The sequence below is a fragment of the Schistocerca nitens genome, chromosome 2, assembly GCF_023898315.1.
Source record: "Schistocerca nitens isolate TAMUIC-IGC-003100 chromosome 2, iqSchNite1.1, whole genome shotgun sequence".
NCBI lineage: Eukaryota > Metazoa > Arthropoda > Insecta > Orthoptera > Acrididae > Schistocerca > Schistocerca nitens.
This window is the reverse complement of record NC_064615.1, coordinates 611,877,261-611,904,377: the sequence shown is the minus strand read 5'-3', so window position 1 is coordinate 611,904,377 and position 27,117 is coordinate 611,877,261. Positions and strand designations below refer to the sequence as shown.

The following is a 27,117-nucleotide window of genomic DNA, read 5'->3' as shown; positions in this document are numbered from 1 at the left end:
AATTAGCCACTTTCAACGCGAAAGTGAGTGAGACAGGGTTGCAACCTAACCCCGCTGTTATCAGATCTGTAAAATGACGGCAGAAGTAGAGAGGACATACAATACGGACAAACAAAAGCAAGAGAAACATTTCTAAAGAAGTGATATTTGTTAACAATGAACCTTTTTCGAAAGGTATTTGCATGGGAGTGTAGTCTTGTATGGAAGGTTGCACAAATCAGACAAGGAGAAAATGCAAGGTTTGGAAATTTGGTGGTACAGAAAATGCTGATGATTATTTGGGTAGATCGAGTAACCAACGTAGAGGTACTGAATCGAATTGCGGAAAAAATAAATTTTTCGTACAACCTCACTAGAAGAATGGGTGTGTTGCTAGGACACATCATAAGGCTCCAAGGAATGATCAATTTAATATTGTAAGGAACTGCTCAGAGGTGGAGTAGAGGGGGGGGAGGGACAAGTGGTCAAACCCCCCCCCCCCCCATTGGAAACATGAATTTTTTAGTCGGTTTAAAGCCGTCCACGATAAAAGATGGCAATTATTAGTCTAATGAATATGAGATTAAATTTTGATGGTTGAACACTTACAGTGACCGTTATATCGCAAAATTTTACACCAGTGAGAAGTATCACGGCGTCTGTAAGTTGTCCAGGCTATTGATTATCATACAGGTCCAATCATTTTGCCATGAACGTAATACTTTAACCATGGTAGTGCACGAAGCAGTTCACAGGCTTAGCCGTTTCGTAAATACTTCCACCCTTGGCTTGAAAATCAATGATCATGCCCTTCTGGTCGTCAGATAAATCGCTTCCTATCCGTGTTACGACAACCGCTGCACTGTTTTCTGTGTCTGCCGACACACTTTATATACCCTCCACAGATAGTGCTTGCACCTGCCATCTGTGAGTAGTTACTGCACATTGACGTCGAACATAGGCGTTTGTCACATTAATCTGACTGGGCCATGTATATAGTACCGCAGTTTTACTATTTTACTTTGAAAAAAAAATTATTTCATTGATGCTTTCAAAGGTCTTTTTGGACTTGCTGACTACATAATAGTTCCTAAAACGAGACAATACAAACGTGAAATGTTCAGAATTGAAATGTTATGACATAAGGCCAAAATAATTATAAATACTGTGTATTAAATAGTCTATCCAACGAAGGAAAATTAGGAGGAAAAAAATCGGATAATAGCAGATTTTTGTAGAGTGGTAGGGGGAGTGTCATGAACAGCATACTAAAAAATCTTGTGAGGGTTCAGTGGAGGGGATGGGAATACATCACTGCGGAAATAAATAAATTGTGAGACAAGCTCTTCTCAAAGAGTACTTCATTGGAATGGCCCATAAATAAGTATTGCAAGCAAGTTTGCATTACTTGTTGGTACATCTACATCTACATGGATGTTCTGAAAATCACACGTAAGTGCCTGACAGAGGGTTTATCGAAACACCTTTACAATAATCCACTATTATTCCACTCTCGAAAAGAGCGCGTAAAAAACGAACACCTATATTTTCCCCGTGCGAGCTCTAATTTCCCTTATTTTATTATGATGATCGTTTATCTCTAAGTAGGCCAGCGTCAAGAAAATATTTTCGCTTTCGGAGGAATTAGTTGTTGTTGTTGTGGTCTTCAGTCCTGAGACTGGTTTGATGCAGCTCTCCATGCTACTCTATCCTGAGCAAGCTTCTTCATCTCCCAGTACCTACTGCAACCTACATCCTTCTGAATCTGCTTAGTGTATTCATCTCTTGGTCTCCCTCTACGATTTTTACCCTCCACGCTGCCCTCCAATGCTAAATTTGTGATCCCTTGATGCCTCAAAACATGTCCTACCAACCGATCCCTTCTTCTAGTCAAGTTGTGCCACAAACTTCTCTTCTCCCCAATCCTATTCAATACCTCCTCATTAGTTACGTGATCTACCCACCTTATCTTCAGCATTCTTCTGTAGCACCACATTTCGAAAGCTTCTATTCTCTTCTTGTCCAAACTGGTTATCGTCCATGTTTCACTTCCATACATGGCTACACTCCATACAAATACTTTCAGAAACGACTTCCTGACACTTAAATCTATACTCGATGTTAACAAATTTCTCTTCTTCAGAAACGCTTTCCTTGCCATTGCCAGTCTACATTTTATATCCTCTCTACTTCGACCGTCATCAGTTATTTTACTCCCTAAATAGCAAAACTCCTTTACTACTTTAAGTGTCTCATTTCCTAATCTAATCCCCTCAGCATCACCCGATTTAATTTGACTACATTCCATTATCCTCGTTTTGCTTTTGTTGATGTTCATCTTATATCCTCCTTTCAAGACACTGTCCATTCCGTTCAGCTGCTCTTCCAAGTCCTTTGCTGTCTCTGACAGAATTACAATGTCATCGGCGAACCTCAAAGTTTTTACTTCTTCTCCATGAATTTTAATACCTACTCAGAATTTTTCTTTTGTTTCCTTTACTGCTTGCTCAATATACAGATTGAATAACATCGGGGAGAGGCTACAACCCTGTCTCACTCCTTTCCCAACCACTGCTTCCCTTTCATGCCCCTCGACTCTTATAACTGCCATCTGGTTTCTGTACAAATTGTAAATAGCCTTTCGCTCCCTGTATTTTACCCCTGCCACCGTCAGAATTTGAAAGAGAGTATTCCAGTTAACGTTGTCAAAAGCTTTCTCTAAGTCTACAAATGCTAGAAACGTAGGTTTGCCTTTTCTTAATCTTTCTTCTAAGATAAGTCGTACGGTTAGTATTGCCTCACGTGTTCCAACATTTCTACGGAATCCAAACTGATCTTCCCCGAGGTCCGCTTCTACCAGTTTTTCCATTCGTCTGTAAAGAATTCGCGTTAGTATTTTGCAGCTGTGACTTATTAAACTGATAGTTCGGTAATTTTCACATCTGTCAACACCTGCTTTCTTTGGTATTGGAATTATGATATTCTTCTTGAAGTCATAGGGTATTTCGCCTGTCTCATACATCTTGCTCACCAGATGGTATAGTTTTGTCATGACTGGCTCTCCCAAGGCCATCAGTAGTTCTAATGGAATGTTGTCTACTCCCGGGGCCTTGTTTCGACTCAGGTCTTTCAGTGCTCTGTCAAACTCTTCACGCAGTATCTTATCTCCCATTTCATCTTCATCTACCTCCTCTTCCATTTCCATAATATTGTCCTCAAGTACATCGCCCTTGTATAAACCCTCTATATACTCCTTCCACCTTTCTGCCTTCCCTTCTTTGCTTAGAACTGGGTTGCCATCTGAGCTCTTGATATTCATACAAGTGGTTCTCTTCTCTCCAAAGGTCTCTTTAATTTTCCTGTAGGCAGTATCTATCGTACCCCTAGTGAGACAAGCCTCTACATCCTTACATTTGTCCTCTAGCCATCCCTGCTTAGCCATTTTGCACTTTCTGTCGATCTCATTTTTGAGACGTTTGTATTCCCTTTTGCCTGCTTCATTTACTGCATTTTTATATTTTCTCCTTTCATCAATTAAATTCAATATTTCTTCTGTTACCCAAGGATTTCTATTAGCCCTCGTCGTCTTACCTACTTGATCCTCTGCTGCCTTCACTACTTCATCCCTCAGAGCTACCCATTCTTCTTCTACTGTATTTCTTTCCCCCATTCCTGTCAATTGTCCCCTTATGCTCTCCCTGAAACTCTCTACAACCTCTGGTTCTTTCAGTTTATCCAGGTCCCATCTCCTTAAATCCCCACCTTTTTGCAATTTCTTCAGTTTCAATCTGCAGTTCATAACCAATAGATTGTGGTCAGGATCCACATCTGCCCCTGGAAATGTCTTACAATTTAAAACCTGGTTCCTAAATCTCTGTCTTACCATTATATAATCTATCTGATACCTTTTAGTATCTCCAGGATTCTTCCAGGTATACAACCTTCTTTTATGATTCTTGAACCAAGTGTTAGCTATGATTAAGTTATGCTCTGTGCAAAATTCTACAAGGCGGCTTCCTCTTTCATTTCTTCCCCCCAATCCATATTCACCTACTATGTTTCCTTCTCTCCCTTTTCCTACTGACGAATTCCAGTCACCCATGACTATTAAATTTTCGTCTCCCTTCACTACCTGAATAATTTCTTTTATCTCGTCATACATTTCATCAATTTCTTCATCATCTGCAGAGCTAGTTGGCATATAAACTTGTACTACTGTAGTAGGCATGGGCTTTGTGTCTATCTTGGCCACAATAATGCGTTCACTATGCTGTTTGTAGTAGCTAACCCGCACTCCTATTTTTTTATTCATTATTAAACATACTCCTGCATTACCCCTATTTGATTTTGTATTTATAACCCTGTAATCACCTGACGAAAAGTCTTGTTCCTCCTGCCACCGAACTTCACTAATTCCCACTATATCTAACTTTAACCTATCCATTTCCCTTTTTAAATTTTCTAACCTACCTGCCCGATTAAGGGATCTGACATTCCACGCTCCGATCCGTAGAATGCCAATTTTCTTCCTCCTGATAACGACGTCCTCTTGAGTAGTCCCCGCCCGGAGATCCGAATGGGGGACTATTTTACCTCCGGAATATTTTACCCAAGAGGACGCCATCATCATTTAATCATACAGTAAAGCTGCATGTCCTCGGGAAAAATTACGGCTGTAGTTTCCCCTTGCTTTCAGCCGTTCGCAGTACCAGCACAGCAAGGCCGTTTTGGTTAATGTTACAGGGCCAAATCAGTCAATCATCCAGACTGTTGCCCCTGCAACTACTGAAAAGGCTGCTGCCCCTCTTCAGGAACCACATGTTTGTCTGGCCTCTCAACAGATACCCCTCCGTTGTGGTTGCACCTACGGTACGGCCATCTGTATCGCTGAAGCACGCAAGCCTCCCCACCAACGGCAAGGTCCATGGTTCATGGGGGAAGAGGAATTAGTTAGTGATTGAAATTTCGTGAGAAGTTTCCGCCGCAACGAAAAAGTCTTTGTTTTAATGGTGTCCATCCCAAATTCTCCATCATGTCCGTGACACTCTCTCCCCTATGTCGCGATAATACAGAACGTGCTGCACTTCTTTGGACTTTCTCGATGTACTCCGTTAGTCCTATCTGGTAAGGAACCCACATCGCGCAGCAGTACTCCAAAAGAGGTCGGACAAGCGTAGTGTAGGCAGTATCGTTAGTAGATCTGGTACATTTTCTAATTGTTCTGCCAATAAAACGCAGTCTTTGGTTTGCCTTCCCCACAACATTTTCTATGTGTTTTTTTCCAATTTAAATTGTTGTTAATTGTAATTCCTATGTATTTAGTTGAATTTACGGGCCTTAAATTAAACTCATCTATCGTATAACCGAAGTTTAATGGATTCCTTTTAGCACTCTTTCACACTTTTCATTATTTAGGGTCAACTGCTAATTTTTGCTTGGTTTAGATATCTTTTCTAAATCGTTTTGCAATTTGTTTTGATCTTCTGATGAATGTACTAGACGATAAACGACAGCATCATCTGCAAACATCCTAAGACGGCAGTTCATATTGTCTCCTAGATCGCTTATATCGATACGGAACAGCAGAGAACCTGTAACACTACCTTGGGGAATACCAGGAATCACTCCTGTTTTACCACATTATATGAAGGAAAATGTTGTAACACTAGGGATGGATAGATCGAAGGAAAGTAGACTTTCGGTGGAAACAAAAACTTTTATCTGGTTTAAAAGTGCTCTATATTTGGCATATCTTTAATTTTTTTAGGAATGAAAGTATTCTTAAATTGGTAATATTTTTGTTAGTATTTTGATTGACAGCATTCATGATTCTCAAATATTTGAATTAACACTGAACGAAGCTACTAAGTGGAGATTTCAAAACAAATGTTATTGTCACATCTGTCAAACCCTTAGGACTATTTTCTCGCTGATACCCATATTGATATAAGTTGAATCTAACTAACTGGCCCCATCAAATTATTTAATGCAAAAACATTGACGTAAAAAAAATCCTATATTTTCACTCCGATATATTGTCAACATTTATATTACACAGATGATTTATCACAATGTCTATATTTTACAAAATTTTACCATCTCTCAATCGCACAATACCATTCACCGAACTTTACTGAGTATGGCTACAGTCGTTTGAATATATGGTTTAGAGAAAAGTGCAGGCGTTTTAACAGGTGTTGATATGGGTCCACAAGTTCCCGTTGTTTGCTCCGCAGTGAACTAACATTCGACGTTCCATATACTCATCCTTTAACGTAAATGAGGTAGTCTGAATTATAACTTAGATAACAGGTAAGCCTGATCAATCCGTATTCAAAAGATAAATAGATTATTTGTGTTGACTGATCCACCGGAGTTGATAACGAAAGATATCTGTGTGCTCACGTCTGGAATTGGAACACAACCTACTTGTTGCTGCATTTTCGAAAACATTTGTCAGGTGAGAGGGTCGTGTGCCGGTCTCGCCATGCAACAGCTGCTGTGGATGCTAGTCGTCTCAACAGCGGTCGCTCAGGTGGGTTGGCCCAACCAGAAGCAAACACTATCTCTAGCTGCTTCACTTCTTTATTGTGCTTACGAAGCGTAAGTTGGAAGAGAAGTAATAATCGTAACCATATCTAAGTATAGTAGCCTACATTAGTTATATAACGATAACAGTAGCAAAACATGGAACTTATAATTGTTTTGACTCTGTGAGAAGCTACTGTCATGATTTAGGTTTCTCTAGTTATAATCATCGTCGCTATATGCTTCAGCGTACACAGAAGGATATTAGGATATTACAACTGCGACTTCAGACAACTCAACAGAGCAATTAGGTGTTCTAAAAACAGATACAGCAATGCAAGGAATAGTAATAGCTTTCTGTGATCTGGCAAACGCACTTGCTTATCTTCAGCTACAGACGTTCTGCTTATATGAAACTTCAACCCCACAAATGTCGGCCACAGATTTATCACTTCTTGGTACAACTCTAATCACTGACATCTTCCACATAAAAAGCAAATTTTCCCTTGGGCACTGATGCGAACTTCGTGGTACCAAACATTACATTTTTGGCAGAAAATCCAGTCACCTTTTGCCAACTATTCCGCACTATAATAATTCAAGAAACAAACTATATTCTCGTTGTTTGCTGGCCATTTCAAGCTTTTAATATTTCTTTCATCATTACCCATAAACCTAAACTTCTGTTTATTGTTCTTGTTGCATTTGTTTATTTCTTTCTTTGTTCTTTGTTGAAAAAGATTTCTCTTGCTGCGGAAATTCTCCAGGTTTTCGTAAGAAGTGAGTCAAACTGATGGATGTGTTTTCCTTTTCCGAGACGATAATTCTCTGGAGTTGGCAAAATATAGGCCTACTTGGCGGCATCGTGCTGAGAAATGGTACTGGATACTAGTGTTACAGATTTGCTGTGCTCTTCCGTTACATCTTTTAAAGGTTGAAGGAACAGGAACCTCAAATAATGTCGAAGGTGCAAATTTCTCCTCAGGAACAATGTTTTGTAGAAGGGCATCATTCCTGTGCAATGGAAGGCCTAGAATGCACACCAAACCCATGCAGTTTTGCTCTAGGCATCACATAAAATAATACAGAATCTTTGTTTTGTAACGTTATCATTGGAGTTACAATAAATCCACTCAGTTGCATTTCTGTGATATTGAGCCTTTAGAAACCTGAAGAAAGTTCTATCTAAAATCAGTAGCTCATGTGTACTGTGTGGAGGCTATCCAAAACGTCCTCTCACATTTTCCCGACAGTACTCTACAGCATCCAAGCTGACATGGCTGCCATGGTTGTCAATAACAAGAACTGAAATACTAACCACTGTTTTCTATTTCTCGAAGTGTCGAAGCCAGATCATAAACAGTTCTTCATTAATGTACTCCGAGTCAATCATATCAATAATGGAACCAGGGGGTAAGCCGTCTTGAAATTCTGGGCGTTCCCTCACTCCTCTGAAAATTACATTCGTGATAAATACGCTAACAGCTGCGTTCATGCATGCAGCAACAGTCATATTCTGTCCTCTTTCCATGTTCGTTAATGAAACTACTTGTCACTTACCTTTACAGCTAACTATTTTTGGGGGTCTATTGTTAAGAGGAAATCTGGACTCATTCATAATATAAATGCACTCTGGTTTATCAAACAAATTATATTCGTTTAAGATTTCTTCCAAATTCTGGAAATATTTACTCACTTCCGCTTTATTTAAGCCTTCAGCTCTGGCTCGTGAAAGACCCTCGGGTTTTCATGGATAAGGCTAGTATGTCTCTTAATAAATGCCGTAAACCAATCGATTCGAGCATGCTTGTTTTCTAAGTTTCATGGATGTTTCAAATTATTTTAATCTGCCAGCCGAAATGCAGCTTTTCTAAACTGGAGTGGTGACAGGCCCAATCCTAACTGTTCTAGAAATAAAGCTTTCTGGACCAAAGTATCTTCCATTTCAGAATTGAGTACCATTCGATGATCAATTCTATTTTCTATAGTTGGAGGTAATCCAGCTTACATTACCTTTTTAATTTGTACTTTACCGTGCAGAGTGCTGAAAGGAATGTCGTATAATTCTGATGCAGCTCGAAGGTTCAAACGTCCATCTGTCACACTTTTTACTGCCTCATGCAATGCAGTTGGACTCCATTTATTGCAGATTTTCGTTTCCGGTCATTTTCGGGGCATCTAACACAAAAAAATAAGGATTTACTTTAAAAAATCGCGAGCAAAATAATATACAGAACTTATTTATAATAATTGTGTGTTAACATATCTGCAGTAATCAATCTTCACACGCTATAGAAAAAAAAACTACATTCATCATAATTGTACTTGGGTATCGAAATTCTATCTTTTTTATGATAAAAAATGTACTACTGGCGAAAGTGAAATCATGAGTAAATAGTACTGAATTGTGCCTAAAGTTGGCAGCACATGTCACACAGTCTTGCTCTTTAGATGTCTCAGAAACACGTCAGAACAGAAAGCATGTTTCTGACCTCACTAACATAGAATTTACAAGCACAAGGAAACCAGTCAGTTTGTAAGAGTGCATATCAAATGGCTCTGAGTACTATGGGACTTAACATCTGAGGTCATCAGACCCCTAGAACTTAGAACTACTTAAACCTAACTAACCTAAGGACATCACACACATCCATGCCCGAGGCAGGATTCGAACCTGCGACCGTAGCGGTCGCACAGTCCCAGACTGAAGCTCCTAGAACCGCTCGGCCAATCCCGCCGGCAAGAGTGCATAAAATTAACTAACATCACTTATCTCTCAACAAGAAAAAAATTATATCTCTGTAGCACAAGTTGGTGTATTCAGGGAAAAGAGAGGAGCTGCAGAAACCTTCCGCACTGCAACGCCACTCAAAGACAGCTGCTAGCAACACTACGAAACTAAAAATGGAGAGAAACCTTATGTTGATTGGAATTGTACCAGCTTACCCTACCTCAAAAAGACTTTTTTTTCCTCGCTTTCATCCTAACGTAGTCCTCTGTCACATCTTGGAAGTCCAGAAAACTAGTCGTCTCATGCACAATTCATACAAAGGTGACAGCAGAAATGCGTCCTTGTTCAAATGAGTGTGAATTCCTACGGGACCAAACTGCTGAGGTCATCGGTCCCTAGACTTACACACTACGTAAGCTAACTTATGCTAAGAACAACACACACACACACACACACACACACACACACACACACACACACATGCCCGAGGAAGCATTCGAACCTCCGGTGGGAGGGGCCGCGCAAACCGTAACATGCGCCTTAAACCTCCCGGCCACTCCGCGCGGCAATGCGTTCTTCTTGCATTGTGGCATGTGATTTGTTCTTGATAAGTGATAGTTTGGAGAATCCTCTCTCAGCTTCACAGTTCGCAATTGGTATTCAGAGGAAAATTCGGTAAGCAATCATCATATTTCAAAAAATATCACCAAGATCATATTCAACCATTAATTCATATAATTAGACTGGCCAAATGTTTAGCAGCTTCCTCTTTGAGTGCACACTTAAGATATTCGCTGAAATAAAAAATTTCACAACCAAAACTTTTTTCATCGGGATCACCTCGCTTTTTGCACAAAGATTTTACGTTTCTTTAAAGAGTTCTTAGCTTCTTGAGCTTCTATATCGTTTGTTAAATGTAGGAAAAGATCGAACACTTCGTAATATTTTTCTTCTAGCTTTCCAGTTCTGCTTGTTGTTTGTTAATAGTTGCAATAAGTGCCACACGACATTAATTACGTCAACTCAATTAATCTGGTTTTCCTCCATCAGAGAATCTTCTTATTTTGCGTTTCCTTTCGTTGCTATATTCTTGATGTACATGATCACTTAAGCTGCTAGCTTGGTTTTCATATTCATCAAAATTTTCCCTAGCTCTGCTGAAAAACGGAGTCAATGATCATAACGCTTGACCCCGCTAATTCCGCCAATTAATTCCAGTCCAGGCTTTTGCAATTTTTTTTCCTCGAAGCGATTCTGCCTCATTTCTTGTCGCTTGTTCTCGACAATTTCTGCAAGTGACACCTAAATGCTAAATGCATCGAAATTCTGTCGAACAGCTGGTATTGCTTCCTCATAGGATTACCGTTAGTATCGAACAATGTCTTAAGTCGCTCATTATTCTCCGCAAGACTGTGCCAACGATGAGTAGAAGTTTAAAAAAAGTAATATAACTGTTGCAAAACTTTAAAAAAACCAACTGACTCTAAAGATTCCTGTGTACTGTTTTGAACCACGAGGCTCAAAGAGTGCGTAAACTAGGGCATATAAAAAGCTAATGAATTCAATTCTTTTATCTTACCTAAATTTTTCCTGAATTTTCCCCACTGATGTCACTGGCATTGTCATAGGATTGCGAACGACAATCTTCTACCCTAACATTGTATTTTCCAAAGAGATCTAGGATAGCCTACCTAAGACTTTCTCCCGTGTGACTGTATATGGGAACAAAATACTAACATCTTTTGTGAACTCTTTTCTTGAAACAATACCTTACCACAGCAGTTGAACTTCATGAGTCGTGTCTACTGTTGAATCTGCATCTAGTCCGCAGTATTCTGCTGTTTGAATTTCACCAACTCTTTTGCTCAATACATTGTTTACCATAAGGTCAATGAATTGTTCACAAGTAATCTTGGGCAAACATGACTGATAGCAAAGACCGTTAGAGCCATGCTCTTGGACGTATTGTTTCAAAAAAGAGTCAAAATGATCAATTAGTTCAAGCGAAACTAAACAGTTACCATTATTTGCGGCTCCACAAATTTCGTTATCATCACGACAAACAAGTCCTCTTCATGCAAAATGTTTAACTTCATTTACCACTCTCTCAAGCATTTCTGGCCAAAAATTTTCCTCTGTCTTAATCATATGCTGAACTTCACTGTCGACACGTCCATCGTTCTTCGATCGCAGGAGCCACCTCACGGAATTTTTGCGATGATTAGCGCTTTTTTCGCGAGACGTCTCTTTTTCTTCCCTCTTGTTCACGTCAGAAAATCCACAGGCTGGAAATGTTCTCTAAATCCGTGCTGTCACTGAATAATATACAGAAAATTACAAAATACGTATCCTGTAGATTCGGAATACAATAACAATTTTCTTTCATTTTTTCTCTCCATCTAGCAGTTTTCTAAAGAACATGTTTTTAAATGCATGCCTTTTTTGTGATTTGCAGACACGTTCACATTTACCTAGATCATCTAAACTGTTCTTAAAATACTCTTAACCTTTCGCTAGACTCCAGTTATTTCTCCAATATTGGTGACTTCAGTAATTCACTGTGAGTACTGTCACAGATTTTTATTTTATGACCACCTAGTTCAACATTCGCATTCTCAGCACCTCACTTGCAAAATACTACTCCACACCATATTCAGATTCACTAGAACTTGTCAAACACTCAGAAGAAGTAGGCACAGGGGCAGAAGATTCTGGTTCAGTATAAAAGTCACTAGCGTTACAAATGGAGTAATCTTTCTTCGTAAAATACGAAGTCACTTTTGCAGTTTCTACATAAACGTAGCTGCTTTCCTTTTGCTGACGCCACCAGCAAACTTTCTCACGCCATGAGATTTCATTTCGACTCCTGACAACCAGAAATGGAACTCAAATAGGAATTACACACTAAGTGATTAGAATAAGCTATAACACCCCATGTACTAACAACAGCCAATCTGCAAATATACTGCGCATTTCATCGCTCTTAGCAATACTGAAACACGAATCAACAGTTCAACTCTTCAACTAAAGACAAGCGATAAAAATAGCGAACAAAGGTTGAACCCCTCTACCATCCTCCACACCTACAAATCCTTAATCCATCTCATCCTCTGTTATGCCAGTTTATGAAGCTTGTTTCTCCTTCGAAAATCTCCTAATATGTCGTCAGAAGGCCGAAGGGGGGCCCGTAAGTTTTCAGGCTGTCCGAGGAATAGTGTTGATATTCCAATGCTAAGGGCTTTTGATTGAACATCAGTGGAAACTTCATATACCATTAATTACAATGTGTGGTTTGATTCTTGATGGCTTTTGAAGACGATGGTGTGACACTTAAACTGTTTGTTGAGGAATTCCACCTTATTAAAGACAACTTTGTTCTTTTGTTTTGACTCAGATACGTTTCAGCACTTTTTGTGCTATCTTCAGTAGGTTTGTTTATTTTCCTTCTCACATGGAGTTACTGGATTTTTGTGCTAGTAGCTTTACGTCTACTACGCTTATTTATTTCGTTTTTGCCGTTACACATTCATTTAGTACGATTTCTTTCCAAGCACAAAGTTTTCGCCGCCATCACGTAATACGTAGTGGCGGCGGAAATTCTGTGCTTGGCAAGAAATCTTACTAAATGAATGTGTAACGACGAAAACGCAAGAACTAAGATTGTTTGTTATTACGACACAAAAAGTAAAAACACCACAGTATTAACGAAAAAAACTATGACAAGTTGTAGATTGCTAAAAAAATAAGTAGACCCAAAGCTACTAGCGTAAATATCCAATAGCTCCATGTGAGAAGGAAAATAATCAAAGTCAGTGAAGATAGATGAGTGGAAGAAAAAGTACAAAGATGTCATGCATAAGGCGGAATTCCTCTCCAATTTTCTTAGCAAGCACAGAAACAAGAAGAACTCAAACATTCACAAGATGATTATGTAAACGGAGTCCGCGAAATCATGATTCCCTGACGTGTTCCACATTTTAAGTATCTGAAAAATTCGTCCATTGTCAGTCTTGATGAAAATATTTCTTTTACAGGGGAAAACACCAAAGAGTGAAACATATCAACCTAATCAACATCCATGGACAAAACTCCAGTCTCGTAAGTAATAGCCTAATGTCTTTTATTTTATGGTCTGTGTGATGTGAAATATATTAACACACGTTTTCGTTTGGTTAATGGTTTTTACACACTGGGAAGTAATTTAATGGTAGAAGGACTTGCCATGATAAAGATAAATCATTTTTTTAATTATGGAAAATGAAATATTCCCTCTCGCAAAGTATCCTTGTCATTGACCTGAATTCATGTATTATGTATACGAGACTCGATATCCTTGTGTACTCGCTCTCAGTGGAATCGGGACCATGTTGAGGAACCATCTATGGACTCTCACAGACACTGTGAGCTTGTTATGCATAGCATTTCAAAGTATCACAGGATCATTATATCTCTGCCTCATTTGTTATCCTCAGTTGACTGAGATTCAGCTACTGTGACTCTTCATGTTAAGTCTGAACTTTTTGACAGCTGCTAAGAGCAGAGGCAGTGTTGGACAGCAAAAGTCACACGATATGATGGACGACATGAAACACATTACATACATAATAGAGGTGCAGTGGTATGTTTATAATCAAAAATGGTACAGATTTCACCACTTGGGAAAGCAGGATAACAGACATAAATAGCGTCCGTGATTGACACAAGTCAGAGTCGTAATATAAAGTTCGATATCGGTCTTTCAGTAACGAATATACCTTCCTCTGGAACTAACGCACATTTTTCACCTGTTATTCAGGCTGGCTAACAAATTGTTGAGGAGTCTTTGGGGAATACTGTACCACTCAGTGGCGGCTCGTGAGTACACTTTCTGAGTGTTCACAAACTTTTAGATTCAGATAAATTTGAGAGTGTAAATTAATATCATCTGCTGTACAACAGTTATGCTTATGAACAAGTTTCACTCCTAGTAACAATAACAACAGTAATAATAATAATAATAATAATAATACATAAATACATCGAATACATCGGCTACACCACTGCAATTTCATAACCACCTCTACAACCCTTTAGATCACATAACATCAACAGATACGAAGAAAGTAAATTGGAAAAAGAAAACACTACATGGCAACCACCCGTATCATCTAACACAGCCACACATCGATCAAGACGCATCCAACACATGGCTAAGAAAAGGCAATATATACAGTGAGACGGAAGGATTCATGATTGCAATACAGGATCAAACAATAAACACCAGATGTTACAGCAAGCATATTATTAAAGATCCCAATACCACAACAGATAAATGCAGACTTTTCAAACAACAAGTAGAAATAGTAGATCACATCACAAGCGAATGTACAATACTAGCAAATACAGAATACCCCAGAAGACATGACAATGTAGCAAAAATAATACATCAACAGCTTGCCTTACAACATAAACTTATAAAACAACACGTTCCCACATACAAGTATGCACCACAAAATGTACTGGAGAATGATGAATACAAATTATACTGGAACAGAACCATTATAACAGATAAAACAACACCACATAACAAACCTGACATCATACTCACCAATAAAAAGAAGAAATTAACACAACTAATCGAAATATCCATACCCAATACAACAAATATACAAAATAAAACAGGAGAAAAAATTGAAAAATACATCTAACTGGCTGAGGAAGTCAAGGACATGTGGCATCAGGATAAAGTTGACATTATACCAATTACACTATCAACTACAGGAGTCATACCACACAATATCCACCAGTACATCAATGCAATACAGCTACATCCAAACTTATATATACAACTACAGAAATCCGTAATTATTGATACATGTTCAGTTACCCTAAATGCAATATAACATATACCGTACAGTTAAAAGGAAGTCACGCTTGATCAAGGTCCGCGTCACTTTCCATTTTTGACCAGACATAACGTCTGAGAAAAGAAAGAAAGATAATAATAATAAGCTGCACAACTTATCTGACAAAAGAAATAATTGTTTTGTGTATTTTTATTGTTTTGTACTTAATTAAGGACAGTTTAGGGTAATAACGAATTAATATGCAAGCTTTCGCAACTCTTCGTCTCGCATATTTGTGTGAGTGGAAGTTTTAGTTCTTTTCATCTTTTCCGACAAATGTACAAGATTTCCAATAGATGTATTAGTTCACAAGTTTACTTCCAGGTTGAAAATCAGCTACTCTTACGCTGCACCCACACAACAACTTGTGCTAACTGTACACTTCCTTGCTAATGTTCGCTGGTAGTCACGCTTATTTCATTTCTTAACTCTCTCAATCAAAGGATCTGTTCTCAATGGTCCTAGTTCCCTTGCGGCTCACTTTTCCTGGTAACTTACTTTTCTGTTTCCAGAATGAGATTTTCACATTGCAGCGCAGTGTGCGCTGACACAAAACTTCCTGGTAGTTTAAAGCTGCATGCCAGACCGAGACTCGAACTCGGGACCTTTGCCTTTCATAGGCAAGTGCTTTTACTGAGTGAGCTACCCAAGCTACTCAAGACCCGTCCTCACAGCTTTACTTTTCTCTTATCATTTAAAACAGATAAAGCATAGTTCATGTCTATACTAAACATGAAAGCCGGTTCCCGCCCAGTACTACAATCACAAACTGCCGTTTGTGGAAATGATTAAATTCAACTAGTAATGTCTACCAACATGGTCACTTGATTAGAACACAAATGAGGCGCTGAGATCCATAAGGGCCTAAAGCATACAGCCGTCGGTCCCAAATTTAAGTGAAAATCAGAGAAAGCAGTGATGCAGATTTTCGTGAATTTTCATGTCTGCGGTATGGGCTTGCAGGACAGATAAATCTGTCTCACAGATTTCGGAAGCATGAATAATTGTTACAGTCCACAATCGACGGTGATTACGATTCTCAGCGCCTCAAATGGATTACTGCATAATAAGATTCATAACTTAATATACTATACTTCATACAGAAAACCACAAAATAGGTTTATTGTCAGTACAACTTTAACATATACTGACATACGATCCAATTTTAAAGTATAATGAGTGAATTAGCATATCTCAGGCGTGTGCTATCGTCTAGCAGGATTTATGGCGAGCGAACGGTGACAACAGTCTGCTGCAGTGTGTTACCATCTGGTGGCACCGACGTTAACTTCTAGTTGAGCGGCATCGTGATCCGTACATGCTGTTTATCAAACCCGTATGTATTTGGCCCGAGATGCCCATGCGCAAAAGCTCCGTAAACAGTGCACAACTGAAGGTGTGCTCGTGACCCTGATGCCAAGTTTCACGGAGTCTAGAGGAGCAGTAGTGCGGTGGACTTAAGTGTCGTATCTTTAAGATTCCAGCATCTATGTTACGTTTAACAGCATTCAAAGACAAATAACCAATAAATTCACAAGATGTCGAGAGTTAGGATGTTCACGTGCTCTTGTGCTTTTACACGGCACCCACCACTGGTCCCACTCCTCTCTCAATGTGGTTTTCAGTTCTTTCATGGTTCGGGGAGGAGGTGTTTGTTGAGAAACACGTCTGCCAAAACCATCACAGCCATGCTCTGAAGGGTTTAGTTGTGGGGAATAAGTAGACCATTCCTCACATTGCATATCTTCATTTTCCAGTGTCTCCGACAGCTCAGCAGCACTGTGTGGGCGGGAATGGCCTTCCTTAAGCAGAAAATCTGGATCTACTGCACCCCTAAGCAGACGGACATGATACAGAATAATCTCCCTGCAATTACACTGTTGTATAACGGTACCTCGCGCTAAGAAATACAGCGGTGTTCGACCAATGTGCATAATGCATGCCTACACCGAAACGCTTAGGACATACTGATGACGTACATGTACATTTTGTGTTACGTAACGTGTTCCCTCCTCTCTCCACACTAACAGTGAAACGGAATTCATCAGAAAACATCACTCTGGACCAATGTTGCTGATACGAACCAACATACTCCCTACACCAACGAACTCTTTCTCGACGATGCCGTGCTTGAAGTGGGACGCATTTAACATGTTTATGAGCATACAAACCAGCCTTATTGAATCCGTGCGAAGTGGTCCTGCTGAGACACGTGTACCGGCAGCCACCTGCCGAGGAGTGGGATGTCTGTGCCTTTCCGTCACTGGCGCTACGTATCGATCCTCGTCCACAATCAGCGACGTTTTCAAATCGAGATGACACCTTATTGCACACCCATTACTGTGACCACAGTAGTGACACTTTGACCGGCCGCTCGCCCACCATCGTAAGCAAATGGCTCTGAGCACTATGCGACTTAACTTCTGAGGTCATCAGTCGCCTAGAACTTAGAACTAATTAAACCTAACTAACCTAAGGACATCACACACATCCATGCCCGAGGCAGGATTCGAACCTGCGACCGTGGCGGTCTCGCGGTTCCAAACTGTAGCGCCTAGAACCGCTCGGTCACTCCGGCCGGCCCATCGTAAGCACTCAAATGTAGTTTTTCAGACATGTTGCCGCACCAAACAGAATGTCACACTAAGTAGTTCCACAACAACCTTCGTCGAACACAGTCCTGCACAAACTGTCGAATGCAAACAGAGAGTTCGTGCACAGGCTTCGCTGCAGTTAACACCTCTTGCCGTCTACATTTTCTTTTCCTATTATTGGTCGGGTGTTCCGTAGCAATCGTCGGTTTTTCCGTAGTAATTTGCACTTGTTCCTTAAAAAGTGTCAGTTGATCCTTAGCAGTTGTCAAGCAGTGTATAAAAATGAGAAAAGAATGATAGTCGTTGCCTCAGGTATTTGATATTCCATTTTCAGGCTTACGCAGACATCGAATGTTCCTTGATATTTGGGTTCACAATCGCATAAAGAGTGATGCATCCCATTTAATAATACAGTGTGACTGGAAAGTTGCATGTACCTAATTTAAAACAGTATAGTGTGTATGAGAGTTCTGAGATATAAAAACTATGTCTCCAGCAGGTTATAGTGGAATACACATACATATCTGTGCATCTCAGTATCACCATTGCTATCTTACGGAGCGTCTTAGAATTTATCCTCCAAAAAGTTTCTTCAAAATTTTCGCGTAATTCTCCATTAATCTTATACCGACGTTGAGCCACATGAGATTTCATTACTCCCCATAATGAGCTCTCTTGTATGATAAGATCCCGACATCATGATGGACACTTCAATGGGGCTGGGGTGTTGCTGAATCACACTCAACCCAGCTGCACCAAAATTGCATTGCACAGCGGGATCACTTGAATTGCACAGCGTGCTGCAACTCTTTCTTGCTGTAACCACACATGATCCACAATTCCTTTGTCTTCGAGGTGAGATGTTATATACGTTTGCATCATATTGAAATAAGAATTTCCATTCACGCACCATTCAAAAAACATATCATCTGAACTGGTGTCGTGATGATATGTGGCCCATATCATAACTAGCCTCGGCCGACCCCTGGGCCGCTAGCAGCGGAGTGTTGTATGAAAGCATTATTTAATTAAGAGTGTACAGTGTCCAGCAAGCAGTCTGGCCTTCACTTCGACACTGAAGATCTCATCCCACAACTTCCCACACATGTGTGATGGCAGTCAGAAGTGACCACTCTACCGTCTCCTGGAAAGCCGCCTAGAAACCGTAGTAAAATGTTACGAGAACCACAAGCGAACTGTGTCAGTAACGAACAAAACTCTGCGTGTTTGTGTGTGTAAACGTGATAGCAGTGATGGAATTATTTTTAAACGAGAAACTCTCCACCTTTACGTGTTTTGAACAAAAAATGTTAATAATAAATACATTTCTGTGTATCAAATATTAAGAATAACAAAGACTATGAGTACATCATCTCATGGAATTTCTATATAATTGTGTGATAAAGACTTGGATGAATAAAACGATGACTCTGGTGTCAGCTCTCGAGCTTCCAAGATGCATTTGTGCGAGGATGCTTCAGGACGCACGATTTTGTTAATTGTACGTACGTTTTTTCGGAATATATGTATAAAAAGTATTTGACCTTGTAGTCTCATTTCCTACCTCTCCCTCCATGCGAATGTAAGTTCAAAATGGCTCTGAGCACTATGTGATAATGTAAGTAAGTGGAAGTAATCAATTATCTCTAGAATTGAAGTTTCATCATTGGCCATCTGCCATTCTTTTGTTGTAATGGAGCATCGGTAGCCTTTACGTGAAATATCATTAATAACATGATTTTGGATTCACCCACAAGCTAACAGGAAAAAATACTTTAAATTTTTGCTATCAGCAGAAGAAAACATGTTTTGCAGAGAAGTTTTGTTACACATACAGGGTGGTCGGAAATTCCCGTTACAAACTTCTAGGACTTGTAGTGGGGAGTGAGTACATAATATTTTGAACAGGAACCCATGTTCAAAAACGTACCATTTCCGTGCTACAACCATTTGAAAACGTGTTGCTAATGCGACCATTTTTACAAACAGTTGTCTGGGCGTGATCTACTAAATCACTTGTTTTACAGTTCCACTCATTAATAGACAATGAGGCTGCTCGTGTACTTGTTGACGGGTTCTCATCAACGCGATGCACTAACGCCTCTTCCAGTTCGGGCGTGTGGGGCCTCCCTGGAGCGCCACAGTCACGCCTGCTGCTGGTGAAGGTTTCCATTCTCGAAACCGCTGAGTGATTGTGGCGAAAAGGGTACGCGATGTAGTCTGATGTTGTGAACTATCTTGATAAGGGCGACGTGCAGCTCTTCCATTGCCGCGAGTTTCGCCATTCAGGAAGGTCATGTCGGTGTTTTCTGCAAACTTGTACTCAACCATGTTGCTCCAACACTGACAGACGCGTTAATGAGGCTCAACCAGGTCAGTGAGGTAGGATGAGATGTCAAATGACATCAGCCGATCTGACGTAAGCATCCATCACTATGACTATCCTGTTGCAAACCTACCTAGCAAACATGTTTTCAAACGTCTGTAGCATGAAAACGGTACGCTTCCGGACATGTGTTCCTATTCAAAATGTTACGTACTCTCTTCCCCTCTACAAGTCCTAGAAGTTTGTAACGGAAATTTCCGACCACCCTGTATACGACGAACGCAAAGATAATAAATAATAATACGTGGCTCAGGCTTGCTTATGAGTAAATCTCTTACTGGTAAAAAGTCTTGTTTTCACTGCCGTAAATATTATTCAAAACATAATTAACTGTATAACAGGTCAGTGTTTAACAAAGTATTTATGTAACATTCAAAATAACAGTGCAGTTACGTAGGTGCTTATATCGTGTCTCTCTCAGCAACAATATTTATTTATCGGGCATTAACTGCTACACTTTTAAATAAACCACGCGTATTTTTGAGCCAGCCGTGTGTGTTGACAAGAAAAGTAAATTGTTACGAACCAACCTAGTACCTTTAGTCAGAATTATTTGCCTACGTTGCGACACTGATGATTGTTAGCGCATATTCTAGCTATACGTGACATTACGACTCATAAATAATTTCATCCATGATTCCAAACGTAGCAAACCGATACCTTTCGTAAGAGAGAGAGAGGGAGAGAGAGAGTGGGCGGGAGAGAGAGAAAGAGAGAGACAGAGAGAGAGACTATATACTACCTGGCAACAAAAGTAACAGATGGCCGCAACAAATATTTAGCCAGTAACCTTGGACAGCCAGTGCACCTGATGTGTTCACTTTAATATAGATGTGAGTCCACTGGCTACTAGGACACTGACTTCACGGAATATGGTTACTGACTAATCCCACATATGACTACATCCGAAATCAGACAAGTTTTCAGAGATCTAGCGAAAAGTTTACTCTATGACAAAATCTTTCATCTACAAAAAACATAAATATTTCAAAGCCTTCTCAGAAATTTTTTATCATAATGCGGACCACTGTTCTCCTTCCGGAGACCTACTCAGTCTGAGTTTTGCAATTTCAGTGCAAAGTGGTATTTTATCCAAGAACTGAATTTAATTAGCAGTGTCTTACCCCAGTTTCAGCTGGTTTTTCATGTTGGGTATTATATTTTCATATATTGTGCTAATCGTTTTAAATCGTCGCAACTTTTATACCTAAAACATATTCTATAATCTTTGTTAGTGAAGAACGCAAACTGCCACAAAAATTTTAAAACATTTTACTTTAATACAGACTACCCTGAAGCGCCAAAGAAACTGGTATAGGCATGCGTATTCAAATACAGAGAGATGTAAAAAGGCAGAATACGGCGCTGTGGTTGGCAGCGACTGTGTAAGACAACGAGTGTCTGGCGCAGTCGTTAGATCAGTTACTGCTGCTACAATGGCAGGTTATCAAGATTTAAGTGAGGTTGAACGTGGTGTTATAGTCGGCGCACCAGCAATGGGACACAGCATCTCTGTGGTAGCGATGAAGTGGGGACTTTCCCATACGACCATTTCACGAGTATACCGTGAATATCAGGATTCCGGTAAAACATCAAATCTCCGACGTCGCTGTGGCCTAAAAGAAATCCTGCAAGAACAGGACCAACGATGACTGAAGAGAATCGTTCAACCTGACATATGTGCAACACTTCCGCAATTTCAATGCTGGACCATCAACAAGTGTCAGCGTGCGAAGCATTCAATGAAACATCATCGATATGGACTTTCGGAGCCGAAGGCCCACTTGTGTGCCCTTGATTAGTGCACGACACAGGGCATTACGTTTCGCTTGGGCCCGTCAACACCGACATTGGACTGTTGATGACTGGAAACATGTTGCCTGCTCGGACGAATCTCGTTTCAAATTGTGTCGAGCCGATGGACGTGTACGGGTATGGAGACATCGTCATGAATCCATGAATAGTGTGTGTCAGCAGAGGACTGTTCAAGCTGACGGAGGCTCTCGTGTGCAGCTGGAGTGATACGGGACCCCTGATACGTTTAGATACGACTGACAGGTGACACGTACGCAAGCATTCTGTCTGATCAACTGCATCCATTCATGTCCATTGTGTATTCCCACGGACTTCGGCAATTCCAGCAGGACAAAAAATGAAATGATCGTATGGCATTGTTGGCCAGGAGACCCCATGCGGGGTTGTTCGGCCGCCGTATTGCAAGTCCTTTTTAGCTGACGCACTTCGGCGACTTGCGAGTCAATGATGATGAAATGATGATAAAAGACACACAACACCCAGTCACCTCGAGGCAGAGAAAATCCTTGACCCCGCCGGGAATCGAACCCGGGAAACGAGAACGCTACAGCAAGTCCACGAGCTGCGGACAATGCGACACCCCACACGTCCAGAATTGCTACAGGAACACACTTCTGAGTTTAAACACTTCCGCTGGCCACCAAATGCCCCAGATATGTACATTACTGAGCATATCTGGAATGCCTTGTAACGTGCTGTTCAGAAGAGATCTCCAACCCTTCGTACTCTTACGAATTTATGGACAGCCCTGCAGGATTCATGGTGTCAGTTCCCTTCAGCACTACTTCAGACATTAGTCGAGTCCGTGCCACGGCGTGTTGCGGCACTTCTGCGTGCTCACTCACAGGGGCCCTACACGGTATTAGGCAGGTGTACCAGTTTCTTTGGTTCTTCAGTGTATTATCTCCATCTTCAAAAGGATAACTTTTCAATTACAGTAACACAAGTATCAGCAGCATGCCATTGACACTTAAAGTTTGTTCTAGTGGAAAGTATTTCGTTCCGATTTGGCCCTTAACTATTTAGTTGGATATTCTTTATTTGATGATTTGCACGTCGTCGCAGAAGCAGCGAAAGAGTCCTCTTCCAGGGGTGATGGAAGTCATTTGCGGGACACCGGTCGCGTCCCGAGGTATGGTACTTCTAAATGGATACCTCCCGGGAGAGAGGGCAATGGTCTAAGTTCTGGCCGCCAGACAGATTCTGTGGCGACGCCACTTCGTGCATAGCAGCGATGGCAGGGCGCAGACATCTGCAGGTCTTTAGAACTGCAAACTGCAACCTGCACAGGTTGGGGTCTCTTTTGTAAAGAACTCAGTTTGGGAAAAATGTAGTTCATCGGGCCAATGCAAAATAATGTTTTACAAACTGCTACCTCTTTTAAAAGAACACGTAGTTTGGTGCGTTTTTCGCTGGAAGGCCTTTGAAGAAAACAGGAGGGAGTCGTGCTGGATGAAAGAAAGCGAGCTGGTGGCTCTCATATGGAAAAGCTGTGTGGCAGCTACTCTTAATGTTTTCTCATTTTTGTGGGGAAGGAATAGCGACGCCCAGACACACAACCACGCTCACAACAAAATTCCTTCTCACTCGACGCGGGAAAGCACTCGGATAGCTTAAAAAATATCGACTACGCCATAGTCGACATAATCATCTTCAGAGAATCAGCAACTGTTTAGATAATTAAGGTAATTCTCATTTATTTTTCTGTCTTAATCGCACATTTTTAATTAAATTACATGTTTATATTACTCTGGATCATCTACAAATCCAAGTAGTTGCGTCAGGAACCAGTCATGTCTACTCACTCAGAGTACTGTACTCTAAAACGTTGTTGTGAGCCGACTAGTACTATACTCTGATATATGGTTCTGAGTAGACAAGACGGTTTGCTGATGCAACTGCGTAGAACTGAAGATGATCCAGAGCGATCGAAACATATAATCTAATGAAAAATGTGCGACTGAGTCGGAGCAAAAAATGAAAATTATCTTAAATATGGACTCGGTGTGATTTTGGAGATCTCTTAAAATTTCATTGGGTAATCAGTCTTTACCATTGGTGAAGGGTAGTTTGCACGGACTTTTATAGGGAACTCGCAACACAGGGTGATCACACAGGGCATTCGTCTGGATTCAGAGCTCGAGGACAGGCACAGACGGAAACACTTGGACGAGAGACGCGGATTTACATTCGAGAGCCAGCTCATCACTTTGTTATGACTAGACGCTGCTGCCAGCAGGTCTCGGCGTATGCATGTGTAAGTAGGCTGTTTAGGTTTTTATATTGGTAACGCCACGTAGCGCTCTGTATGCAAATCACTGGCTGTGCTGTGTGCAGTCTGTGGCTGGTTTGCATTGTTGTTTGCTATTGTAGTGTTGGGCAGTTGGCTGTTAACAGCGCGTAGCGTTGCGCAGTTGGAGGTGAGCCGCCAGCAGTGGTGGATGTGGGGAAGTGAGATGGCGAATTTTTGAGAGCGGATGATCTGGACGTGTGTCCATCAGAAACAGTACATTTGTAAGAATGGATGTCATGAACTGCTATATATATTATGACTTTTGAACACTATTAAGGTAAATACATTGTTTGTTCTTTATCAAAATCTTTCATTTGCTAACTATGCCTATCAGTAGTTAGTGCCTTCAGTAGTTTGAATCTTTATTTAGCTGGCAATAGTGGCGCTCGCTGTATTGCAGTAGTTCGAGTAACGAAGATTTTTTGTGAGGTAAGTGATTTGTGAAACGTATAGGTTAATGTTAGTCAGGGCCATTCTTTTGTACGGATTTTTGAAAGTCAGATTGCGTTGCGCTAAGAAATATTGTGTGTCAGTTTAAGCACAGTCATGTATAATTTTTCTAAGGGGACGTTTCATAGTCGCTCTGACAAGGAATCGCTTGAGTGAGAGGTCACAAAAGGCCAATGATGTTTACGGCATTCGACGCCCCACATACTGTCTATCATGCAACCACAATATTGACTGCTAATGGCAAAGGGGAAGGAACTGAAGGTATCTAATGGTGATCACAGAATGACATAGTTGAACTGCTTAGTCGGCGAGTAACTCACAGCAGTGCTACAGTCCTACGGGTGTTGATACAAAGCAGATTAATGGCAACGATAAACAAAGCAAATGTTACATTACATCTACGACAACAGTTGCCGAAATTGACATTTTGTCAGAAACGAACCCAAGCAATTTCGATGAGAGAGGAAATAGTGCCAGATGAAATATTAGAGTTTCTGCAAGATGAGTGAGTGGAAAGTGTGGTGTCGCATACACTCGACCGTGCCGACAATGTACATGGGGAGCACAATGATGACGACACGTGCTTAACAAGTGAAAGTAATACTGAAACGGGTGTTGAACCGTGTGTTCATCTTCCTTTTCAGCCGGGGAGCCACAAAGCTCTTCTCCAGTGAAATGCAGTAAAGGACAATCGTTGTCCAACGAAGGGGTACAAAACATAATTACATACATTGGAGATGGTCTGCAGCATAGTAAAAAAAACAATTACGAACAGATTCCGAATAAGCCAGAAGCAATATTACCGTGTACTGTATAAGACAAGCTACGGATATTTAAGGGAGGCCACGGTGCACTTGTTACAAAAACTGATGTTTGCGTGTGGATGGATGCTCGATACAATTTACAGGATGTGCATGATAGTGACCTAGTACGTTACGCACATTAAATTACACGCGATGTAGATTACAGGGATTTCAAGGGAAGCAGTAAATGCTTGTATAATTTCAAACAGTGCTACATGCACAACAAACTGCAGGATGAGCCCGACAATTTGTAGATGACATAAACAAACTTGTCCCATCGCACAGTAAGGAATCTGTTTTAAACTCCGGTCGATCGGGATTTGGGGAGAAAGTGCATGTGAAAGAAATGCTAGAATTAGATTTATCAAGAGAGTTGTATCGACATCAACTAACATTAATGCCTTAACGCATTCATATACAATTATGTCGACAGTTAATCTGTATGGTAAACTGACTGGAACGTTATTTGTTGTGCTGCGAGTAGTTGAAAGTGCTCTGCCTCCTATGATTATTTCTCGTGAGCGTGATCTTGCAAGGGCAGTAGGGAATATTTACTTCACAGCAAGCAAGCGTGGGAAAATTGGCGAAGAGAACAACAACTATGGTATGAGAACTGTCTTTGGCCAATAGCTGATCAAAATAACTTGATTTTGGTTGATTCCTCGTCTACGCATAAAAGTTAGAGCAAACTACACTCCTGGAAATGGAAAAAAGAACACATTGACACCGGTGTGTCAGACCCACCATACTTGCTCCGGACACTGCGAGAGGGCTGTACAAGCAATGATCACACGCACGGCACAGCGGACACACCAGGAACCGCGGTGTTGGCCGTCGAATGGCGCTAGCTGCGCAGCATTTGTGCACCGCCGCCGTCAGTGTCAGCCAGTTTGCCGTGGCATACGGAGCTCCATCGCAGTCTTTAACACTGGTAGCATGCCGCGACAGCGTGGACGTGAACCGTATGTGCAGTTGACGGACTTTGAGCGAGGGCGTATAGTGGGCATGCGGGAGGCCGGGTGGACGTACCGCCGAATTGCTCAACACGTGGGGCGTGAGGTCTCCACAGTACATCGATGTTGTCGCCAGTGGTCGGCGGAAGGTGCACGTGCCCGTCGACCTGGGACCGGACAGCAGCGACGCACGGATGCACGCCAAGACCGTAGGATCCTACGCAGTGCCGTAGGGGACCGCACCGCCACTTCCCAGCAAATTAGGGACACTGTTGCTCCTGGGGTATCGGCGAGGACCATTCGCAACCGTGTCCATGAAGCTGGGCTACGGTCCCGCACACCGTTAGGCCGTCTTCCGCTCACGCCCCAACATCGTGCAGCCCGCCTCCAGTGGTGTCGCGACAGGCGTGAATGGAGGGACGAATGGAGACGTGTCGTCTTCAGCGATGAGAGTCGCTTCTGCCTTGGTGCCAATGATGGTCGTATGCGTGTTTGGCGCCGTGCAGGTGAGCGCCACAATCAGGACTGCATACGACCGAGGCACACAGGGCCAACACCCGGCATCATGGTGTGGGGAGCGATCTCCTACACTGGCCGTACACCACTGGTGATCGTCGAGGAGACACTGAATAGTGCACGGTACATCCAAACCGTCATCGAACCCATCGTTCTACCATTCCTAGACCGGCAAGGGAACTTG

General features: G+C 41.3%; 1 protein-coding gene across 1 annotated transcript in view; it reads left to right on the top strand.

The window, feature by feature from the left end:
• Positions 1 to 6,466: 6,466 nt before the first annotated feature.
• LOC126235195 (chymotrypsin-like elastase family member 1) overlaps positions 6,467 to 27,117 on the top strand; it is an 87,056-nt gene continuing 66,405 nt past the window's right edge. The window contains exons 1-2 of the mRNA XM_049943925.1: positions 6,467 to 6,514; positions 13,273 to 13,336. Of these exons, the coding sequence (XP_049799882.1) occupies positions 6,467 to 6,514; positions 13,273 to 13,336 (112 nt within the window). The remainder of the gene's footprint in view (positions 6,515 to 13,272; positions 13,337 to 27,117) is intronic.